The 23,480-nt window shown below is 49.8% G+C and overlaps 2 protein-coding genes across 2 annotated transcripts in view; one reads left to right on the forward strand and one right to left on the reverse strand.

Moving 5' to 3' along the window:
* Window positions 1-10,137, reverse strand: part of TECPR2 (tectonin beta-propeller repeat containing 2) — a 64,736-nt gene extending 54,599 nt beyond the window's left edge. The window contains exons 1-3 of the mRNA XM_016212231.2: window positions 10,051-10,137; window positions 8,707-8,861; window positions 7,922-8,212 (exon numbers count right to left, since the gene is read on the reverse strand). Coding sequence (XP_016067717.2) covers window positions 7,922-8,140 — 219 coding nt within the window. The 5' untranslated portion in view covers window positions 8,141-8,212; window positions 8,707-8,861; window positions 10,051-10,137. The remainder of the gene's footprint in view (window positions 1-7,921; window positions 8,213-8,706; window positions 8,862-10,050) is intronic.
* A 921-nt stretch (window positions 10,138-11,058) lies between these two features.
* CINP (cyclin dependent kinase 2 interacting protein) lies at window positions 11,059-21,534 on the forward strand. Its single transcript, XM_087818119.1, has 5 exons — window positions 11,059-11,101; window positions 14,389-14,557; window positions 16,306-16,435; window positions 18,842-18,971; window positions 19,729-21,534. Exons 1-5 carry the CDS (start codon window positions 11,095-11,097, stop codon window positions 19,929-19,931), a joined length of 639 nt encoding a protein of 212 aa, XP_087674245.1. The 5' UTR covers window positions 11,059-11,094; the 3' UTR covers window positions 19,932-21,534.
* Window positions 21,535-23,480: the final 1,946 nt, after the last annotated feature.

Below are 23,480 nucleotides of genomic sequence, written 5' to 3' on the forward strand. Positions count from 1 at the left end.
CCGTTTTGACCTTGCTGACGTAGAGCAAGACCCCAATAAGCCACTGTGATCCCTGCTGTGGTCATTTAGGTGCTAATCAACCTGTCCAACAGGCAAGCAGACCATGTGCTCGGGTACTGAGTCAGCTGCATGGTAACAAACAAATAGGTCGTGGTCACCCCTTGAAGCCCAGCCGTGACAACAAGCGAAGCCGCCCACAGCCGTGGGGATGCTGATGACTAAGCTCGCTTTCCTCTGACACTTCAGCACCTTCAGGGGAGCCTCAGGGGCTATGAATGACTCTGGTGCCAGGTCATGACACAGGGCAAGAGACTGGGATCTGAAACTGTAGCAAGGAAAGGAGGAGCCTTCAAAGAGTCCCAATTTTGCCAGTGCGCAGTCAGAGGTAATTCAGAGCAGGGTGCAGAGGGGGAGAGGGCCGGGCAGGAGGCCAGCGGGGAGCCTTTGCGATCCTCTGGCTGGAGGCAGTATGTGCCCACCCGAGAAGCGGCAAACTGAGCGAGTGAAGGCAGTAACCTGGTGAAGCTAGGAGGCCCCCTTAAGACCAGGTTAGAGTGGGGACAGCAGCAGTGAGAACTGCACAGCTTCTAAATGCACAGCTAATCTAAAAAATAAAAAATGTCTAGCGGAGCCAAAACAAAGAGAATATTGCAGAACCAGACCAGAAACCAGCCCTGAAACTGCAGGCTTCCCTGGGACCACCTGGCCAGCTCCGGGGGCCTCACTGTTCCAAGCCAAGCAGGTAACAAGGACAAGGCTTCAGGCCAGGTGAGGTGGAGAGATGGAACTGACACCCTCGCAAGTGCCAGAGCCCCTGAGAACCCAGCCCTCGGAGGAAGGGCTGGCAAAGGGAGCTGACAAGGAGCCCTCTCACCTCAGGCACTGATGGGAGGGAATACAGAATCTTCCCTGAGGGCCCGCAGTCACGAGCCAGCCCTTCTCAGCACCGGAGTCTGCACTTTCTTCCTTTCCAGTCAAAAGCAGCTCCGTGCCAGGCAGTTTAATCACAGTGCATCCATGTGAATAGCACACCATGGCGCCTGGCAGAGTGAACACAAACCCCACCTGTGTCCGACCCAGGCCCCTCGCACCGCACATGCTAGGATCAGCCACACGGCTCATGATGGGAAACGACACAGGGAAACAGGCCCCACGAAGAAGAATCAGCTGGAAAAAGCAGTGAGACCTGGACACCCCCTCACCCTCACCCGAGTATCCCACTGAGAATGGAGCGGTCCTGAACACAAAAGAACTATGCTTAAAATGTTTAAAGAAATATAAAAGAAAACTAAAATGTAAGAGCCAACTACTACCAGGAGGAGAGAGAAACAAAAAATAAAAAAATTAAAACCTTGGTGGGCAGATTAAATCGCAGGTCAGTCACAGCTGAAAGGGAACATTGAGCCAGATGACAGATCTGTACAATGAAAAGATAAAATATGAAAGGGACGGTAAGGGTCACAGAGGATAGAGCATGAAGGTCCAACCTGTATCTAATCAGGATGCCAGAGGCAAGAGGAGCGAGGAAAAGAGAAAGCAGCATCTCCAGAGAGAGGGGCTAAAAATGACCCAAGTCTGATAGAGAAAGACCTGAATCCTCAGGAGCACAAGCCTGAAGGATTCATAAAAATAACTCACACATAGAAAGCTTGTAGTGAGACAGGAAAACCTCAAAGACAAGGAGAAGATAGGAACATGTAAGAAAAAGGTAAATAAGCAAATATGAATAATTATTAAAACACACTTCTCAACAGCAACAGTGCAGCCCAGTAGACCAAGGAATATCCGGCCAGAAGGCCCAGGTAGGTGGGAACCATGCACCCTCCTCCAGGGCGATGAGCTCGGACAGCAGGTTTAGTCCACATGCTGCCTGACAAGCCCAGGGCCCCTCCTGATGAGACCCCTGGCGCTGAGAGCCAGCTCGCCAGCAGGCCCCTCACCCAGCGAGCTGCACAGGGGATCTGCCCTGTTCCGCAGCAGACCCCCCCACTTCCTGTCACATCCCTTTGCTTTCGATAAGGGGACAGTTCAGTCTTATTCTGGTCTGGGAGCCGCTCTTCTGTCGGGAGACTGTCCATCTCAGACCTCATTTACTGTGCGTTCAGCTCTTCTGTTTCCCTCATTTCTGACTTCCTCAGGGGCACTCCTTGTTGCCTCATTGTGCAACTTAACTTCCTCAAACAGAAATTCAATAATGAAAAAACTTTAAGAGAAACAGTAATTTGAAAGGAGCCGGGAATGGTTTCCGGGACAAACATGTCACCATTAGGACAGCGTGCAGCCCACCTTTTTAGGCTCCGGGCAGGCAGCCTTCCCTCTTTGCACAAGACAAAAGCGTGCTGGGGACAAAAGTACAGCGGGGGACAGAGCGCAAGGGGGGAGCGTTCCCTGCACAGGACGTGGACCTGGGAGGCTGACAAGCTTCTTTAGGAGCCTCCTGATGCGCAAGGTCAGCCCTCAGTAGAAACTGCTGACACGTCAAATAACCAACAGACTTGCATATTGTGAAATATTTAAGGAGACTGAAGTAAGATATGAAGTCATCAAACTTATAAGAATTGCTTCACTATTTTCCTTCTTTTACTAATAAAGAACTACAGTTTAAAGTTTGAATATTTATACAACTTTTAATGATTGAAAGTTACACAAAGACCTCTGCTTTTCTGGTCTAATGTCCTTAATGTCACAGCGCGCACTGGAATGGACTGTCCGGTGGGCCTGAAGGAAGTCCCGGGGGCTGGGGACTCTATCACCAGTGACCGAGGTAGAAGGCAAACAGCCAGACGGCCTCCAGAAGTCTCAGCAGTCAAGGGACACAATAACCATGAAGTGAAGAAGGGACCCAGTTTCATTTCTCCCCATATTCATGTCCACTGTCCCACATCACTTGGGGACAGACGCCTCTGCAGTCCTCCCGTGTTCACACCTCTGTGGATCTTCGGCCCCCCTGTTCTGGCCCAGGACCTGTTTATCCACCTGTGCTAATACCACTCGGCCTTAATCACTGAAGCCTGACAGGTCCCATGACCCAGGAGAGCAACCTCTCCCATACTGTTCTTTTCCACTAGTGTCTTCACTCTTTGACTCATTACAATTTCATACACATGAAATCACCCTGTCAATTAACATTTTAAGAACAACTTGTTGGAATTATATGGAACTTAGGTAAATTTAGGGAAAATGGACATCTCACAAAGTATAATTTTTACTGTGGGTCACTGTAAACACATTTGAAAGCTAACCTCCCAGCAACGCATACACTGAAGCGATCCACAAAAGCGATCCACAATCCACAATCCACGATCCACGCTGAGAGGGCACCAGAGAAGCCCTGTGCTGTAATTCAGATCTGCCACAGACACACTGGAATTCAAATCTCAGGATGCTAATTGACTGACCTCAGGGGCCCTTCCACAGGGAAAGGTAAGGGAGGCATTAGGAAATGTGGTGAGACAAAAACTCCCACTTCTGCATCACTTTTAAGAAAACACACTGGGGGTAAGTCAGGTAAACACATGCAACATTCTCAAGCCTGAGCTTTCCAGCAGGAACGTCAGCGTGGGTGCTGACCACCCTCTTCGGGTCTTTGTTCAGCCGTCACTTCTCATCAGCCCTTCCCTGCAGTTGCTGTTTGAAAGTGGACGGCCCCTGCTGGCCCTCACCGTCTCAGGTTCACCCTCCCCTTGCCATGGCTCCCCACCTGTCTGTGAGGGTCTGGCTCTCCCCGTCGGACTCTCAGCTCCATGCAGCAGGGACTTGGGCCAGTGCCGCTCTACTACATCTTCAACACCTCCGATGGGCTTGACACACAGTGAGCACTGGACACATGCTTACAGGATGCGCACAGTGGGACAGCAAGTGTGGCAAAGGGGCAGAAATGAGGACCAGTATGCTAATAAGTGATCATACATTTAATTTCAAAACAGAAAGTTAGAAACTCAGGTCATTATCTTCCTGATCTATTCTTACGTATGTCATACCCATGTATTTAACAAGTTTATAACATCGTGTACTTATTATTAGCTCCTCAGAACATTTCTCCATGCTTTTGGCACTCACTAGGAAGAATTTCTTGTGTCACGATCTGCTCTCTCCTACTGACTTTTGTAGGGAAAGGTTTCCAAAAGCATTATTCTAGAAATCACATGCCTGCCTCTACTTATCACATAAAAGTTCTGCATCTTCTTCAGAAACGTACTTCATTTAAAACATGCTCTTTCAAAGCTGTGCCCAGATTTCTCAGAGGGTAAACTAACCTTTATTTTTATTTACCTTCCCATAAAATCTTAGATTTTCCCTGAATTACACCACCTAACATGTCTCTCAGTTTTCCCTTGGAAATCCCAGAGACCCCAAATATGGTCTCTATTGTCATCCACATCCAGACTTTTGTGAAGGCCCTGCCCTCCCCCACAGGAAGTGAGCGCGATGGTCAAGCAGCCAGCTATGTGGCCTGGAGCAGGCGGCTTACTGTTTACCTGGAAAACAATGGGATGGTACCAAATGATTCTAAGACCCAGCTGGCTCTGAAGATGAAACTGGTAATAACAACACAAATATTTAATTCATCTCTAGGATCACCCTAGAGATCCTAGGGTGATGACTGACAGTGTTGTCTTACAATACATGAATATGTTCTTATTACCAAAAAATTCTAACAATTCCACAGTATTAAAGTGAAAAAAACCCCAATACTTCCCCTTCATACCCCTGCCCCACCTCACACCATTCTCAACCCCCACCTCGTTAGGTAACCATGAGAATAGTTTGGGGGTGTTCCTCTAGATCTTTTCCTGTGTGTTTTACATACAGACATTTAGCTTTGTTTTCAGACCCTAACATTCTAGCTCTGAGCGAGTAGGTCAGTTGGTTAGAGCATCAGGTTGCAGGTTCAATCCCCAGGTGAGGCACACAGGGAGTCACCTGATGAATGCATAAATGGGTGGAGCAATGAATTGATGCTTCTTTTTCTCTCTCTCTCTAAAAAAAATCAATAAGAAGTTTTTTTTCTTAAACCTAACATTTTAATTCCAAATTCTATGTTCTTTCCAAAACAGAATTATTATTTCCTACTTTCCTTGTGATTTTCCACAATTATAAGTTTGTATTCTACACTCAATGAGTGTTCAAAAAAATGCTTTTGATATTCAGGGCTGCCAAGCGTGGATTTGGGTCCCAGCTAAAAACATATACATGGGATTTTTTTCAGGAGTGCCCCCCTGGGCCGTGGGTCCAGTCATCTGTACTAGGTTGCCCCAAAGTCTGTGGTCCCTGTAGAGGGTGTCCTAACATATCACATTCATTCAGGGCTCACATGATAAACAGAAAAATAATTCTCGGTAAAACTACAAAGCCAGCAGTCAGCTGTAATGTATAATTTCATTCTGGGGAGCACTAAACTCTGGTGTTCTTAAGGTTTTTTTAGTTTAATGGCTAAATTTAAAAAGTATAGTTATATTTTAAAATATAGTTATATTTTAAAAAGGACACTAAAATGTTGATCAATAAGACACATTTCATAAAACTGGGTTGTAACTTCCACTAGTGCACACGTGGCCCCCAGTCCCTTCCCCACATCACCCCCAGAAGGGTCCTGAACTGAGGGGCCAGTTCCAGCCCTCAGCCTCATGTGGGAGGCCCTGCCCACTCTCTGGTCTTATCCACACTGTTCCACGTCCTGCTCTGCATTCCAGTCCCCTCTAAATACACTTCCCGGAACCACTACCACCAAAAACCCCTAAGACACTAGCCCTTACAGCCAAAGGTCACCCAGTAGTGAATTAAAACCCAAGGAGTCGGCACAACTCTACTGTACTAGAAGTCAGAACAGCAGGAACCTTGGGGGGAGTACAGATTGGGAGGTGGCACCAGGGAGGCTGCTGGAAATGCTCTGTATCTTGATCTGGGTGATGACTCGCATGTATACACACATAAATTCATCAGGTTGTACACCTGAGATCAGTGCACTTTATGTAAATCATATTCCAACTAAAAAGTGAAAGCATGTAACAAGGTGAAACACAGGCACCTGGAAAGCCTGCTGTAATTTAAATTGTGTGAGGTGTGTCCTGTCTTAACGAATGCCCCATGCCCACTTGTAAAGAATGTGTGCTCAGCTGGTGTCGGGCGGAGTGTTCTGAAAATGTCAGTCAGATCATGCTGATGGACTGTGTTGCTCAGTCTATGCTCTCGGTGATTTTCTGTCCACTACTGTTCCTGAGAGTCTCCAACTATGACTGTGGATTTCTCTATTTCTTCTTTCAGTTATCAGTTTCTACTTAGTGTGCTGTGGAGCTCTGTTGTTAAGGGCATACACATTTGGGACTGCTACGTCTTCTTGGTTATCTCACCCATTCACCATTACTAACGACTCTCTTTATCCCTGGTTATTTCTTTGATTAGACCACTCTAATTTAGTAATATAACCACTCCAAATTTCTTGTGATTAATGCTTACACGGTATATCTTATTCAATTGTTTTACTTTTTATCTTCCTATACCGTTTATTTTAAACTGAATTTCTTATAGACAACATGATTTTTCTCCATTCCAGTAATTTCTATCTCTCAGTTGAGATGTGAGATCATTTCCATTTAACATAATGAATGGTACATTCTGATTTACGTCCATCACTGCATTTGTTTTCCGTTTTTCCTGCTTCTGTTTCTCCTCTCTTGCGTTCCTGTGAGTTGTGTGTACATTTTTAAGTTCCACTTGTTATGTCTACAGTCATTTTTGCTGTACCATGATGTACAGGCTCTTAGTGGTTGCTCCAGGGATTACAACATTGCCTTTCGAGTCAACTATAGAAACCTTACCACCACAGAGGTCCCTGACTCTCCCTCCCCTCTTCTGCTAAAGTTGTCTTACATGTTACAACATCTAGACATATTAAAAACTTGACCAGGCAATGTGTTTTTAATTTTTGCTACCTGTCAAATATATTTTAAAGAGCTCAAGAGGAGAGAAATCGCCTGTGTATATCCAGATATTTACTATTCTTCCTTCACTACTGATGCTCCAAGGTTCCTTCTAGTCACTTCCTGCAGCAATGATTTGAGAGCAAGTCTGCTGGCAACAGATCCCTTAGTTTTCTTCCATCTGAGAATATTTTTATTTCACCTTCTTTCCTGACAGATACTTTCACTGAGCAAAGAAATCCTCATTGACAGTTCTTTTCTCTCGGACTTTGGGATGCTGTGCCACTATCTTCCAGCCTCCAGGGTTTCTGATGGGAAATCTGCACTCATTCCAGCCACTTTCCCTACTTTTAAGATTTTCCTCTGTCTTCACTTTTTAGTAGTTTGATCATGATGTGTCTGGGCATAAATTTCTTTGGTTTATCCTATTAGGCATTCGCTGTCAGATTCATAAGTCTTCCTTGTTTTAAGTATTTGAGAGACTTAAGATAAATTATTTCATAACTACAATTGTAAAGATTAACTATGTAATGGTCTTAAATGTTTGAGGAATTTGATCAGTCAAATCCATAAGCTATTAATCAAAGAAAATTAATAGCAGTCGTTTTAATTTTTATACAAAAATATTAATATAGCCCTGGCTGGTTTGGCTCAGTGGTTAGAGTGTCAGCCCATGGACTGAAGGGTCGCAGGTTCGATTCTGGTCAAGGGCACATGCTTCGGTTGCAGGCTCAATTCCCAGTCAGGGGCGTGCAGGAGGCAGCCGATCAATGACTCTCATCATTGATGTTTCTCTCTCTCTCTCCCTCTCCTTTCCTCTCTCTGAAATCAATATATATATTTAAAAAAAAAAAAAGATGGTTTTAAAGTATTGTCTGGGTGAGAACATAAGGCCACTTTCTAGTAAACTAGGAGTAAACCGCCCCACGCTGGAATTCACGAGCACATTCAACACCAGCCAGGGCTCAGGCACGACGAGGTGTAGAGGGCAGCGGACTCACCTCGAAGTTGTATTTCTTCATGCGGCTGAGGTGGCGGCAGTACAGGTAGAGCATGCCGGTGCTGCTGCCCACGGCGATGTAGTCCCCGCTGGTGTCCAGGGCCGTCAGGTAGACCGCCACGGAGCGGAAACCCTTCTGGATCTTCGTGGGAATGGCATTGAGGAGATAGTACAAAGGGCAGAACTCCCTGAACGTGACAGGCTCTGACGGGGATGCCATCGCCAAGGTTCCCGCAGGTGATCTTCAGGAAGGAAAAGGAGTGTTGATCTGGCATCTAGGGAAACCTGGGGGCTAGAGAACAAGGTACTCTTATAATTCCTTCACTGTCTAGTTAATGACCAACAAGAAGTCATGTTTAATAGTGAGAACAGGACTTTTCAGGCGGGTAAAAATTATAGCTGGAGCTTAACTAAACAGAGAAAGTAAGCCAGCTGTCATTCAGATCATTTTTTTTATTTTTATTTTTTGAGCACTTTAATTCAAAATGCACTTAACTGCCCCGCTGGCATGGCTCAGTGGTTGAGCATCAGCCTGAACCAGAAGGTCATGGTTTGATTCTAGGTCAGGGCACATGCCTGGGCTGTGGGTTCGATCCCCAGCAAGGGGCACGCAGGAGGCAGCCAATCAATGACTCTCATCCTTGATGTTTCTCTCTCTCTCCCCCTCTCCCTGAAATCAACAAAAATATATTGTTTAAAATGCACTTAATTATGTACTGACCTTTGTAATTTATATTGTGATAAATACTATGGAGGGGTGGAAAGAATATTAAAAACAGTTCTTACTCCCAAATAGCTTATGATCCAGCCAGGGAGGCAGAAGAAACTGAACATATTCAGAAGCATGTGGGATTAGGTGTGAATCTGTGGGTCTCCATGAGAAGAGGGAGAGCGTGGTGTGGATCAGAGTGTGGGAAAGGCTCTGCTGGAAACATCCTGAACTGTGAAGCCGCCAGGAAGGACGGAACGTGGGAGAGAGAAACAGGAAAGACTCTCTGCGCTAGGAGAAGGGTGAACCGGCCCCAGGTGCAGCAACAAGCTGTGTTAGATGGTCCCCGTGGCCCCTCAGCACTCAGAGCCTCAGCTGCACAGGGCCTCTCTGAGACCCACACCTCCTGGCACTTTGGATTCAAAGTCTCCCTCAATCCTCAGTCCTTGCTCAGTGCAGTGTAATTTATGAAGTGCTCGGTCACTCGTTTAATCCATACCCCACCCTGTAGGCTAGGTGGTGGCATGGTCCCCAACTTCAAATGACCTTCACCTAAAGGCCAGAGGTTCACAAGACCTACCCAAGACCACGATGCTGAGATCTGAATCTAGGTCTGTGCCCCCTGAGTCTGGGGCCCATTCCAAGGTCACAGTCACAGCTGTGACAGAAAAGCAACAGCTATGGGTGGATGCTCCGCACCTGATCAGACCTGGAAGACATTTAAGCCTTTTAGGTCCATGGGGATTTTCAAGAAACTTCTTGGGATGCCGGACGTACCATCTGTTTCAACCCTGGGCTTTCTATTTCTAAACAGTTGGTTGACTGACTTCCAAGCCCTCTTCTCGTGAAGCTCACCCAGAGGCCTCACACTGGCTGCTTCTCCTGCCTGGGGTGCTCTTTCTCCCACGATCACTCACCTTTTGCTTCTTCTCAACATGGAGCCCCTGCTAGAATGTCCCCTCCTCCTGGGGGCCTTACCTGATCACCCCGTAAGGGGGCTCCCTGCGCCCACAGAGCACCCTGTATCACACCCCCTTTCCTTGGCGGCTCTGCCTGGCCCCCTCCAGCACCACTGGTCTGGGAGCCCTGCGGGAGTAGAGCCCGGTCTGCCTCACTCACCCCTCCCTCTCCTTCCTCTCTCTCTGAAATCAATAAAAACATATTTAAAAAAGAAAAGAAAAAGACAAGACAGGAAAACAACGTGGCTACAGAACAACTTAACCTAACAAAAGCTACCGCCTACTCACCCCAGAGAAGGGGACCATCCTATCCCACCCCCACCCCGTCCAAGCAAGAGGACTTGGGGAGCCTCCCCCAGCCCGCGCCTGCTGCGCCTGCTGCGGGCGGGCACTGGGTCTGTCTGGTCGCCACAGCGTCCCTAGAGCCTGGGGCGGCGGGGGGCATGAGGGGACCCCAAATACCTCCCAGCTGAAGGAACGAGCACGGGGTAGACGAGCAGCGCCACCCGGGCCAGCGCGAGGCCGGAGGCGTCCGGAGGCGCCGCGCAGCCGGGGGAGCGGGAGCGGGAGGGGCCGCCGCGGACGCGGGGCCGCAGGCTGGGCTCTGGGTGCGGGTCTCCCGGGCCTCGTCTCCTGAAAGCCTGCAAGACCTTGGCTGCGGAGACGGGACTCCCAGTGCAACCGACCCCCCGCGGAGGGCGGCGAGCGCCCGGGCTGCGCCCCTCCACCGAGAGACCGGGAGCCCGGAATCGGGGCGGGACGGAGGGGGGGAGGGGAGCGGAGGGGGAGCCTGGGGGCGCCGCCGCCCTCCCGGTCCCGCCCCGTCCCTGAGAGCCCTCCCCCGGGACCGGCGGGCCGACCGCCCCGTCCAGCTCGCGGGCGGAGAGGCTGGGGCTCGGGGGCCCGGTCCTCCCACCTGCACGCCCCGCTCTGCCCCGGGGCCTCAGCCGGCCGGCGCGGCGTGGCCGCCCGCGGGCGCACGGGAGGGGCGCTTGGGGGGCACCACCGGGGACGTGCCAGGGTCCGGGGCGTGGACCGAGGCCCGGGGCTGAGGGGTCGGGACCCCCAGGACGCCGCCTCCGCCGCGAGACCCCGGCGCAGAGGGAGGCGGGGCGCGGGCCCGGGGCGCGTCCTCACAGCCGAGGCGCGGTGGTAACAGCTGCCGCCGGGCGCGCGCGGCGCGTGGGGACATTCAGCCTCGGCCACCCCGCGAGGCGCGCGGAGGGCGGCGGGGAGGCGGAGGAAGGGGCGCCGGACTCACCTCCCGCGGCGGCCCCTCCGGACTGCTCGGCCCGCCGGCGGGAGGGGGCGGGGGCGGGGGCGGGGCGGGGCGGGGCGCGGGGGCTGCCGGGAGCCCGTTCCCTGGGCCGCCGAGCCCGCCCGGCGGAGCGACGCCGGCTCCTCCAGCGGCTAGAGCGGCGGCGCAGGGGCGGGGCGGGGCGTGGTGACGCACTTCCGGGACGGGGCGGGGCCTCGGCTCTCCTTCCTGGGATATCCGCGGGCCGCATGGAAGGTGCGTGGGGCCGTCACGGCGCCCGGGGCGGGGCGGGGGAAGCGTCTCGGGCTGGACCGAGGCCGGAGCCGCGGGCTGACGGGAGACCGGGCGCTGCGCCAGCCCCGTCCGCGGGCCCCGCAGTCGGCCCGGGAGCCCGCGAGCTGGGCCGGGCCTCCGTTTTCTAGGCGCAGCGCAGGGCCAGCAGGTGCGGCTCGTCGCGCTCGTCGCTGGAAACGAGCGTCGGCGCCGCCCTTTCCCGGGACCCCGGAAGGGCGGGCGGGGGCCGGAACCGAGGGCTGCGATGGAACGAGCGCCCCCCTGCGCCCGGTGGCGGCCCCGCGGCGGGCGCTCGGGTCGGCAGCAGGGGCGCCGGGCTCCGCGCGTCCGGGGGTCGCCGCCCGCCGGCCTTCCCCGCGCTCCGCCTTGTCCTCCGACTCTCCCTGGTCAGGCTTTCCTGCTGGCCTGTGACTTCCTTTAAAACATGGTGTGTGTTTTTTTATTGTTTTGAGAGAGAGGGAGAGGGAGAGAGGAACGTCGAAGAGAGAGACGTTGATGGGCGGCCTCCTGCGCGCCCCCTGCTGGGGGTGAGCCCGAAACCCCGGGCTGTGCCCTGGCCGGGAATCGAGCCCCTGGACCTCGGGGTTCATGGGTGCACGCTCACCGCTGAGCCACACCGGCCGGGCAGCCGGTGACTTGCTTGAAGTGGGAACTGGTCTCGGTTCCTGAGTGTGTGCTGGGGTGGTCCTCGCCCTCAAGGAGCCCTGCTGGGGGAGAGAAACCCTTAGGAGACTACAGTACAGGTGGTAAGGGCTGTTTCTCCATTTGACACATTTTAGTCAACACCGACTATGTGCTGAGGTCATGAGAGGGAACAAGACCAACATCATCCTATTCTGCTGGAATTTATAGTCTGGCAGGAAATATGGACATTAAACAGGCAAATACGCGGCACTGGTGAGTGTCATGGTAGCGGAAGTACAGGCTGTCCCAGGTATCTAGCCCAGTGAGTCCTAACCCAACCCGATCCAGGAAAACTTCTTTGTGGGGGTGACTTTCTAGAGTCTTAGATCATGTCACTTTCCTGCCCAAAGCTTATTGCTCACTTTCCATTGACTTGGAATAAATCCGAACTTATCTTGGCCTGTAAGCTTCTAGTGGCCTTGTTGCCTCCCACCTTCTACACCCTCTCTCTCTCTTTCCAGTCTAGCCACACTGATCATATCTTTATTCAAACTTGCCAGGCTTATTCTCATATTAGGGCTCATGCTGTTGACCTGTCATTCACGTCTTAGCCTAAATGACACCTTCTCAGGGGGTATCTAACACGTGGGATTTCCTAAGTGATGAGAGTGGTCCAGGTGTCTGGTTATGTCAATGAGGTGACTTTTGGAATGGCCCTAAGTTGCCTAAGGATGGGGGCTGGTTGTCAGGGAACCAACCTTGTGATTAGAGGGTTGGAACTAACCCCCACCTTTAGGAAAGTGGAGAGGTGCTGGAGGTTGAATCAGTGGCCTATTATCTGATCAGTCATGCCTATGTAATGAAGGGACCGAAAAAGGTTTGGAGAACTCTTAGGTTGGTGGACAGGTGGAGACTGGGGGAGAGTGGAATGCTCAGAGAAAATGGAGAAGACCCTTCCCACATGCCTTGCCCGTGCATCTCTTCCACCTGGGTTATATCCTTTAATAATAAACCAGTGATCTAGTAAATAAAATATTTTCCTAAGTTCTTTGAGCCTCTCTAGAAAATTAAACCCAAGGGAAGGGGGTCTTTGGAACCTCCAATCTATAGCCATCGATCAGAAGTACAGGTAACAACCTGGTCTTGCCCTTGGCATCTGATGTGGAAGGGCATGGGGTGTGGGCGGGTGCACAGTGTTGTGGGGCCAAACCTTTAACCTCTGGGATCTGATGCTCTCTTCAGGTAATAGTGTCAGAATTGAGTTTATTGCTTGATGGTGATGGAAAAAACACACATTGGATAACAGACCCTATGTTGGATACTTGCCATGTACCAGGCCCTCACAGCTTTACATATATCATCTAATCTTCCCATCAACTCTTTGAAGTAGATATGTCTTATCCTCATTTTACAGATGAGAACATTGAGGCTCTGAGAGGTTAATTAACTTGCCCACGATTGCACAGCTGGCAAGGGCAGAGTTGGGATTCTAATCCAGTCAGTGTGGTCTTCAGAGGCTAGACTTCAAACTGTACTGCCATGTGTGTACTGGACTCCTTAAGGGGCCTCTCAGAGAATTTGGACTTTATCGTATGGACCACAGGAAGCCTTTGAAGGGTTCTAAGTAGGGAAGGTGAGAGGGCACAGGAGGGCTGGAAGAGCCCAAACAGCCTGAGTTGGCTTTTGGCGGTATGGGGGTTGCTTCCCACCGAAGCTGGGATCTGGGTGAGTCTTGGAGCATGGGCAGCACTAGCCCAGAAAAGGAAAGAACTTTCTAGTAGAACTGCACGTGCAACGGCCTGCAGGTGACTCCACTTTTCAGGAGCTGCCTGTAGTTCATTTTAGCTGTAGATGAAGGGGCTTCCAGGTGGGAGTTGAGATAAGTGTTGAGGTGGAGAGGAAACCAGGCCCTGAAGGACTTTGGACTTCCTCCTGCTTCCTGAGCATGGCGGTCACCTCTGCATCTCTGGGCCCACCCTTGCTGGTGTCTGGGGAACCACGAAGCATTTGTGAACAACAAAGCTCAACAAAGCTCTGACCGTTTGTAAGGTGTCAGAGTGCCTGAGGCCAGGTGATGAGAGCACTTGGGCCGTGGGAGGGTTTTAGCAGAAAGTCACAACTCCGCCTTATTCTTAGCCTTTGAAAGTGGTCAGAGTGCCCTGGCCAGTGTGGCTCGTTTGGAGCCACATAAACCAAACGGTGGCAGATTTGATTCCCATTCAGGGCACTTACCCAGGTTACAGGTTCAATCCCCAAAGAGGGTGCATGTGGGAGGCAACCAATCAACGTCTCTCCTTCCTCTCTCTAAAAGAATCAATACCAAAAAATAGTAATAATAAATAGATTCATTGAAAGTGGTCAAAGTGCTTAAGATAAAACTCTGTGGAGCTATTAAGCTGGGAAAGGATCCAGCTACCTCTGGTGAGTCTTAAAATGTAAAAGCAATTGTTTTTCTTGTTCTGGGAACTTTCCCAGTCATCCATGCTTCTTAGTTTCCACATCACTCACTTGTCCAGTCAGTGTAGCATTTCAGATAGTTTTACTATTGAGAGTTATAAGGACATTTGCCCTCTAACTGTGGTCATGATTTTCCTAATAATTATGTTTCTTTTACTGCCTATCAGCAAAGACTCTTGGAAGTGCAGTGCCCAGAAAACCTGTCTTATCTGTCAGTGCGAGAAAAATTAAGGACAATGCAGCCGATTGGCATAATTTAATCCTGAAGTGGGAAACCCTCAATGATGCAGGTTTTGCTACTGCAAATAACATTGCCAACATGAAAATCAGTTTACTGTAAGTACAGCCAGAGCTCCTCCAAGCTCTGCACCCTTAGATTGGGCATATGTTTTCTGAGAGTTGTTTAGAGGGGGAGAAGTGTGGTCTCTATGGACATGGGTATTACATTATATTAAGTAAAAGAGCAAGTGGTGAAATGATATATGCAAGTATGAACTATGTCCATTTAAATACAAAACTATATACTGTTCATGGTTACACCTGTATATGAAACTATAGAAATGGTTGGAAGGACACAGGCTCAGTTCAGACACTGGTCTCTTCCAGGAAGAATGAGCGTCAGGGTGGGAGGGAAGTGGGACTTGATCTTCATAAGGCTGCATTTTATCTTGTGCTGTTGTGATTTATAATAAGAAATGTCTATTTGGTCTTTGTCCCTGTTCCTGACACAGCTCCCGAAACCCTTAGAATTTCCTAATTGGTGAGAGCAAGGGGAGAACCTTTTGTTATACCATTTGGTCTTTTGTACTCAAATAGTTCAGTTCCTGAAATAGCTCCAGAGTGGTGAAAGCGAAAGGAGTGTCTTCCTACTCACTGTGAGCCCCTTTCAGCCAGGCCTGTGTTTGTATTATTAGCACTGTGACGTTTGGAAAGCCCCCAGGGACGGGGGCTGCTTGCCAGGGGAACCAACCCAGCCACGAGAGGGTTGAAACTCTCAGCACCACCCCTCCAGCAGCGCCCTTGCGGGAGGTGAGGGGCTGGAGGTTGAGTGAATCACCAGCAGCCAATGGTTCGATCCATCCTGCCGACCTAACGGAGCCTCCACGAACACCCAAAGGGTGGGGTTTGGAGAGCCTCCGAGTTGGCGAACAAGGATACCTTGATGTGCTGGAAGAGGGTCCCCCAACTCCACGGGGACAGAAGCTCCTGTTTGGACCCTTCTGGACCTCACCCCATGTACCTCTCCATCTGACTGTTCTTTCACATTCTTTAATGTCTTTTGTCATAAACCAGTAATCTGATAAGTAGACAGTTTTTCTGAATTCTGTGGGCTACTCTAACAAATTAATGGAACTCGAGGATGGGTTGTGGGATCCTCTGATTTATAGTCAGAAGTACAGATGACAGCTTGAACCCCTGGGACGGTCACTCTTGGGGACTGAGCCCTTCACCTGTGGGATCTGAAGCTATCTCCAGGTTAGATCCCATATGTGTGTTAAATTTCTCCAAGTTATAATTATATATATATATCCTCCAGCTCACCTATGCTGACAGGCCAGAGTCTAGAGACTCTCTTCCTGGCCGGTCCACTGGGGCTGCTTTCCTCAAACACCTCATGGGCTTTGGGCCTCCGCTGCCTTTTCCTGGTGGGACCTGGGACCCTCACAGTCAGTCCCGTGAAATGCTCCGACATTCCCTGTTCTGTTTGAAAGTGGGATTTCCTCCTTCGGTGTTGACTGTGACTCCACTAGACCAATTTCCTGCCCCATGGGTCACGGCCTTCAGTCTACACAATGCATCCCAGCTCATGAGCTCTGAGTGTTTGTCACCCTCGTTGCCCAGCACCACACCCTCCACCGAGGAGGCCACAGGCTGAATGTAACTGGCTCATTCTAGTGCAAAGCTGAGTGGCTGACGGATGCATTCATCGTATATGTCAGTGAGTCAGCACGTGTTTAACGACGCGAATTGGCACCTTTGCAAGATGTCTCACGACATGACTGGATATTGCGTTTTCTTGAGTTTGTCCCAACCAGCCAAGAACTTATGGGATGTATTTTGTTCCCACTCTTCCCTTGGTTCAGGAGTCGTGAGAAGATAGAGTTGGAGAGCGGCAGCCCGGCTTGCGATGAAAATGCTGAACAGAGGCCTCCAGATTATAGCAGGGAGCTGGAGGAGCTGTGCGAGGAGCTGCAGGCCACCGTGGATGGTTTGGTAAGACCTGAAGGCCCAGCCACCTGTGCTCACCGTCCCTGACTCCCAGGGGCGCATTTGGGGTTTGCCTGGCTCCCGGCAGCACCCGGCACCACGGGTGGTCTTCCCTGCCCAGAGTTGTTTTTTCCCTCCTCAGCCTCCTCTGTGGGTCTCTCTCCCTCTACCTGTCCCATAGCCTTGATGTCCCCAAGATGCTGTCCTAGACCTTGTTCTTTTGGTCCTATGTGCTGTCCGGGGCAATTTCACCCCCTTGCAGGGCTCCACAGTGAATATTTTAAGGCTTGTGAGCCCCCAGCCTCTCTTGTCACCACCCAGTTCTTCCCGGTGTCTCCAAAGCAGCCAGAGGCAGTGTGGAGGTGAATGGCTGTGGCTGTGTTCCCGCAAAACTTTACTTATGGTCCCTGAAGTTTGAATCTCATATAATTTTCATGCATCACAAAGTATCCTTCTTTTGATTTTTTTTGGAACCATTTAAAAATGTAAAACCCGTTCTTAGCCTGTGGCGTGTACAGAAATAGGCTGTGGGCTGGCTGGCCTGTGGGCCCGTCTAGCTCAGAAGAACCGCTCATAATGGCTATTTAATGAACTGATGACCTAAGGTCAGTATCCACCATACTGGCCACCAAACGTGGACAAGACCCATCATCGCTTTGTGGGCACAGGATAGGGGTTTGCGCAGGTTTGGACTTGGATAAGTGTCACCCATTGTGAGCATCACGTCGTTTGTGACCTCTCCTAATGGAAATGTTTCTGATGCATGACTTGCTTCCCTACTTTTTAAACAGAACATGTCAGATATGATTACATTTCCTCAGGATACCACTCGCTTAGACTTAGGATTCCGCCTGTTAAAAGGCAGGATTCATAGGTTTAACTAGGTTTGAAAGAGTTGTTCAGAAAGCAGCACTAACCCTTTCCAGTGTCACATCACTTGGAAGATGGGGAATGGATCCAGAAACACTGGAGTGAGTCAGTGGTGCGTGATGTCTCTCTCTCTCTAAAAAAAAAAAATTATATAGGTTTCAGGGGTACAGTTCCGCAACACATCATCTGTACGTTGTAGTGTGTGTTCATTACCCCAAGTCAAGTCTCCTTCCATCTCCATTTATCCCCCTTCACCCTGTTCCCCGCCCCCCCATTGGTGGTCACCACACTGTTGTCTGTGACTTTGGTTTGTTTTTCGCTCGATGCCCTCACCTTTTTCACCCAGCTCTCCAACCCCCTCCCCTCGAACAGTCATCAGTCTGTTCTCTGTATGTGAGTCTGTCCCCACTCGTTTATGTTGTTCGTTAGATTCTGCATGCGTGAAATCACATGGTACTTGCCCTTCTCTGATAGCCTTATTTCACAGCATAATGCTCTCCAGGCCTGTCCAGGCCTGTCCACGCCGTCGCAAAGGGTAAGATTTCCTTCTTTTTTTTTTCACCCGAGGATATTTTTTTCCATTGCTTTTCAGAGAGAGAGAGTGAAAGTGGGGGGGGAGGGAGAGAGAGAGAAACACCTGTGTGAGAGAGACACATCATTGGTTGCCTTCTGCTTGCGCCCCAACGGGCCAGGGATCGAGCCTGTAACCACGGTATGTGCCCTTGGCCAGAACTGAACCCAGGACCCTTTGGTCTGCAGACCAACGCTCTAACCACTCAGCAAACTGGCTCAGGCAAGATTTCCTTCTTTTTTATGTCCTAACACCCATTTGTCTTATTTAACAAACCCCTAATATAGCTCCAGCTCGATGCTTCCCAATGAACTTAGACCTCCTAACCCCCCCGGGAAGCAGGCACTCGACCCACTGGGTTGGCCTGTGCCCGTCCGGACAGCGGGGATGGTGTCGCGTCTACCGCAATGGCCCTGCAGAGGGTGCCCAGCGTTGTGCGGAGCCTGGCTGCTCCGCAGCACGTCAGCATCAGGTTCTCCTTGGCTCCTTCTTGAGTGAAGGGCGTGGGGCTGCCTTTCCTTATTACCGTTTTATAAACAAAGAAACTGAGCCTCAAAGAGGTTTCCGTAAACTCAGAGGCAATTAATAGAGTCAGTAATGAGCTCATTTAACGACTCTCCCGTCTTTCCTTCCACAAAACCGGGGCCAGTCTTGGGATTGATTCCTCCCGGTCTCAGTGCTAGTGGATGAGTGCTCTTGGGAAATCTCAGTGGGGGGGATGCAGGGGCTTTGTCTTCTCCGGGGCTGGAGACCCGGGCTTATCACTGAAGTAACTGGTTAATGACTCACAGCAGCCACCTGCCTCCGTCTGCCTGGAAATCTGCTGTACACGGAGGTAACGGTGTTCAATGACTGGATTTTTGGTCTCAACAGACTTACATTGCGTAGCTTTGAAATCTTAGAGTTGTTGAATCGGAGACTGGAGTAGATTTCAAATCTTAGTCTCATATTCCAAATTAATATCTTTTCAGACCAAAATACAGGTGAAAATGGAAAAGCTGTCTTCAACTACCAAGGGCGTTTGTGAGCTGGAAAATTACCATTACGGGCAAGAGAGCAAGCGGCCACCCCTGTTTCACACGTGGCCCACAGCCCACTTTTGTAAGTCCTGTCTGCATGGGCTGTCAAGGGTAGGTTAGGAGGCCTGGGGTACCCTCTAGAACTCGTATGCTGAGACGTCAACAGGCTTTGAAATCTGATACAAGAGGATCCATTCGGAGGGAGGGAAACGGGGCATCTTAGAGCATTTACCCTTGGCTTAAACCACCCGATCAGCAAAGAATATTAAAAATGTAATTAGAGGCTCATGAAGCAGGTTGTCATTATTGGCCCCTTAAACCAGTGGGTAGAATGAAGAAGTCTTTTGGTTGGTGGTTTTGTTTTTTTAGAACAAAGATTTTTTTTGCTCTTTAATAAAAGAAATAAGACTTCAGTGAACCTCATGGAAGACTGCGTGGGTAATGGAATCCATTACCTTAATAAGCTCTGAGATAAGGTTATTTTTAGCTTCATTTCAAAAGAAGGGCTGAGCTATTCAGTATCAATTGAGACCTCACTTTTGAGTGAGACAAGGGCAAGGTGGGCTAATGGGATGTGTATTGAAACGCCGGCAGTTTGAGGTTAACCTGCTGTGTGATCACTGAGGTTCTCAGCAGTTGAGAAAGGTTAGAGTTACTCGTCCATTTCACCTACTTACCGAGTGCCAGTGGCCCCCGCCAGGGTGTGTGCCCGCCTCACCCTTGGTCTCAGTGCCGTAGCCGACTCTGGTGTTTAGCAGAGCTTCTGAGTGGCCGTCTCTCCCAGGCAAGGGGGCCTCTGGGTGTTACTGCCGGTAAAGGGAGACTCGCATCTGTTACAGACGAGGCTTCCCGCCAGCTCTTGGACATGTACCGGGCAGAGCTGCTCCTGAAGCGCACCATCGTGGCAGAGCTGGCACACACTGCGGACCACGACCTCATCCTGACCTACTTGTCCCTGTGGCTGCACCAGCCCTACGTGCAGAGTGACAGCAAGCTGCTGCTGGAGAGCATGCTGCTCGAGACGGGGCACCGAGCGCTGTGACTCCCACACGGCCTCGCGCTTCTCCAGGCCTTGGCTGCTCCGCTGGCCTCTACAGCACCCTTGGTGGACAGTCTTGCATGGGGGACCCAGGGCCGCACCCTAGCGTCATGCCCCAGGCTCTGGCATGGCCACCTGCTGACCTTGGGGCCGTCCAGACTGGACCATCTCACCAGCTGTCTGCGGCCTCTCCAGACACTTGTGTTGCTGCTGCGTGCCATCTGCCTCTCAGTGTCACCTGTACCCAGTGTGAACCGGTCACCCATTAGGACCTGGCATGAAATAAATGAGTTCAACAGAACGATCATGCAATCCTGTTTCTGTAAACCAGGTAATTCCTGGCTTAGTATTTTTACTTTATACTTATTTGTATTGTTGAAACTATATTAGTTTTGTAATTACAGTTACTGTTTAAAATACCAAAGAGTTTACTGGACAAAGATAGCCTCATAGAAATAAAAACTCCCCACAAAAAAATTGCCTGTTTGCGTACCAAGGGTGCAACTGGCCAAGTGAGGTTTCTTCCATGTCATTCTTCTAGCATCAGTCCTATAGTTTGACAGTATATGCAAGCAAACATTGCCGGGGGGATCAATTCTGCCAGTGCTCCACAGAAACAAGTCTAAGAAACTTAGTGCAATGGGATATGGGACGCAACCTCATGAAACCAAACTTCTAGCATCCCAGGAACAAGTGCTTCTCAGGGAAGGAAAGGAAATATGCCAAAAATAATAGGCTTCGTATATGACAGGTTATTTTGAGGAAAAGTCAGGCTCTCTCACTGTGCAAACTGACCTATCAAGCATTTAAAGGCAACAATTTTTAGAATTTCTCTGGCCTCTGCCTTTGCAGTATTTGTTAAGATCTAACCATATAAAAGCAGCCCATGGGACATCTTGCAGGCTGAAAACAGGCTGGAAACTGCAGGGTTGGCGGTTGGCAGGAATGACGCCCTGCCACGCACCCCCTGCTCGCTCAGGAAGCAGGCTGCTGTCCTGAGCCCAGGGCGATGGGCAGGGCCCCTGAGGCATGGTCGGCCTGCAGTCAGTTTCATGTTTGGGGGCCACCTAGAGAATGCTCTTTGAGGCGACATGGAGAAATTTCGAGTCCTTTCTAGGACACTTGATGTTTCTTGATGCCTCATCGCCTGGACACCCAAGTTGCCTGGAATTAATGGGAAGGATCAATAATGCGAAGGACAAACAAGTAAAAGAACTAAGTGAGGAATAAATTATCCAGTGGCACTCACCCAGAGATCTGTCACAAAACAGAGAGGGGTCAAATTAACGGAAGAGATCTCCAGTTGTCAAATCTGCTGAGTTCCAAAGTCACTGCACACTTGTAGAAATAATCTGCAGACTGTTTTCTACCTGAAAGGAGTAATGACATCACGAGAGAACCGGCATCTGACTTCTAACCACAGTGGCATAATCAGCCCTCTCCTTTGCCTCCAGAAATCTTGCCCAATAGACAGTAAAGGAACATAAAAGTACCAACAAAACAGACGGGACTGGGAAAGGGTTGGGGATGAATTCATGATAAGTACCTTTAACTAAAACTAAAAAACGTGTGTGTGTGTGTATATGTATATATACTGAAAACATATATATATATATATATATCTCTCTCTCTCCAGGAAACACAAAAGCTTATACGAAAGCATGAAAGTAATCACAATGTGCCACAGACCTCAGCTGTGAACATCTTGTCATAAATAATAAAGGAGGGCTCCTTTCCTTTTTAAAAAAATAAGTCTTGCTCTTCCCGAAAGTGGCCAGAGGTTACCTGTGAAAATGGTTCACTATTCACTTGACCCAGAAAACCCCACAAAATCATGCAAGTCAAGAGGTTCAAATCTTCGTGTTCACTTTAAGAACACTCGTGAAACTGCCCAGGCCATCAAGGGTATACATATTCAAAAAGCTACCAAGTATCTGAAGGATGTCACTTTACAGAAGCAATGTGTGCGAGTCCGTCGTTACAATGGTGGAGATGGTAGGTGTGCCCAGGCCTAACAGTGGGGCTGGACACAGGGTCGGTGGCCCAAAAAGAGTGCTGAATTTTTGCTGCACATGCTTAAAAATGCAGAGAGCAATGCTGAACTTAAGGGTTTAGATGTAGACTCTCTGGTCATTGAGCACATCCAGGTGAACAAAGCTCCCAAGATGCGACATAGAACTTACAGAGCTCATGGGCGGATTAACCCACACATGAGTTCTCCCTGCGACATTGAGATGATCCTACGGAAAAAGAGCAGATTGTTCCTAAGCCAGAAGAGGAGGTTGCATAGAAGAAAAAGATATCCCAGAAAAAACTGAAGAAACAAAAGCTTATGTCCCAGGAGTATATTCAACATAAAATAAATACTAATAAAAGTAATAAAATAAATAAGTCTTGCCCTAGCCGGTTTTGCTCAGTGGTTAGAGCATTGGCCCAGGGGACTGATGGGTCCCGGGTTGGATTCCAGCCGAATGCAGGTGCCTAGGTTGCAGGCTCGATCCCTGGCCCTACAGGAGGCAACCTCTCCTCTCCTCTCTCCCCTTTCCACTCTCTCTGAAAAGCAATGGAAAATCTCCTCAGATGAGGATTTAAAATAAAATACAAGTAAATAAATCTTAAAAAACTGTCACTTTAAACTATATGCATGTATGATTTTGTTAAAAATAAAAACGAAATAGCAAAAAAGAAAACTAAGGAAATGAAGAAAAGCCAAGGCAGTTATCTCCAGGGTAAACGGCAGCTTATGGGAAACGTCAGCGCCGTGCACGGGCTCACACTGAACGATATTTGTATTTTAGTGCAAAACGCAGAGACCAACTTCACACTGACGAGAGACAGAGACGGCAGTGCGAGGGGAAGGTGCCTGGTCCCCATGTCTCAGTGGTTTGTCCCTGGATAACATCTAATACAACAAATCAAGAAAGCAAGACAGCCGTGGCTCAGGCACATGGAGGTCGGGGAAGGCGTTGCCTCCACTGAGGGGAATCGAGGGTGGAGGGCGGGCCAGCACTGCTCATCCAGGCCCTTTGGTAGCACTTGACGTTTTAAACTATGGGCATGCTATCCCCCTAGATGAAAATAAAAATTTGTCTTAACATGTGGACCTCAGAGGACATTAAAGACCAACTCTCCCACAGCCCCCCTCTTCCTGTTCAGCTGTCCCCACCCCCACGACCTGGCGGAGGTAGGGAGTTGGACGTGGGCCGACCTGGTGCCTCGGGAGCCTGACTGGGAGCAGCTGCTGACCACGGACTGGGTGCCATGGTGAGTGCTGAAAACAGGTCCTTACTACAGGCCACCCTACCGAGTCACTCGGGTGGTGTGTGTCCCTGTGTCTGCTCTGAAGCCTCTCCACTCCCACTTCTGATTTCAGTCTCTCAGATTACGAGGTAGACAAGGGAACATTCTCAATTAGAGAGGGAAATTTCCCCTTGTTTTCTGTATAATGAAGTCACGTCTGTCAGTGTGGTGCTGTGATGACAAGGAGGTCCTACGAATCTGTCTCAGTATCGGGGCCTTGCGAACGCTGCCCTGGCAGGTAAGGCACAGGCC

This window comes from Miniopterus natalensis, chromosome 1, assembly GCF_054644295.1.
Source record: "Miniopterus natalensis isolate mMinNat1 chromosome 1, mMinNat1.hap1, whole genome shotgun sequence".
Lineage (NCBI taxonomy): Eukaryota > Metazoa > Chordata > Mammalia > Chiroptera > Miniopteridae > Miniopterus > Miniopterus natalensis.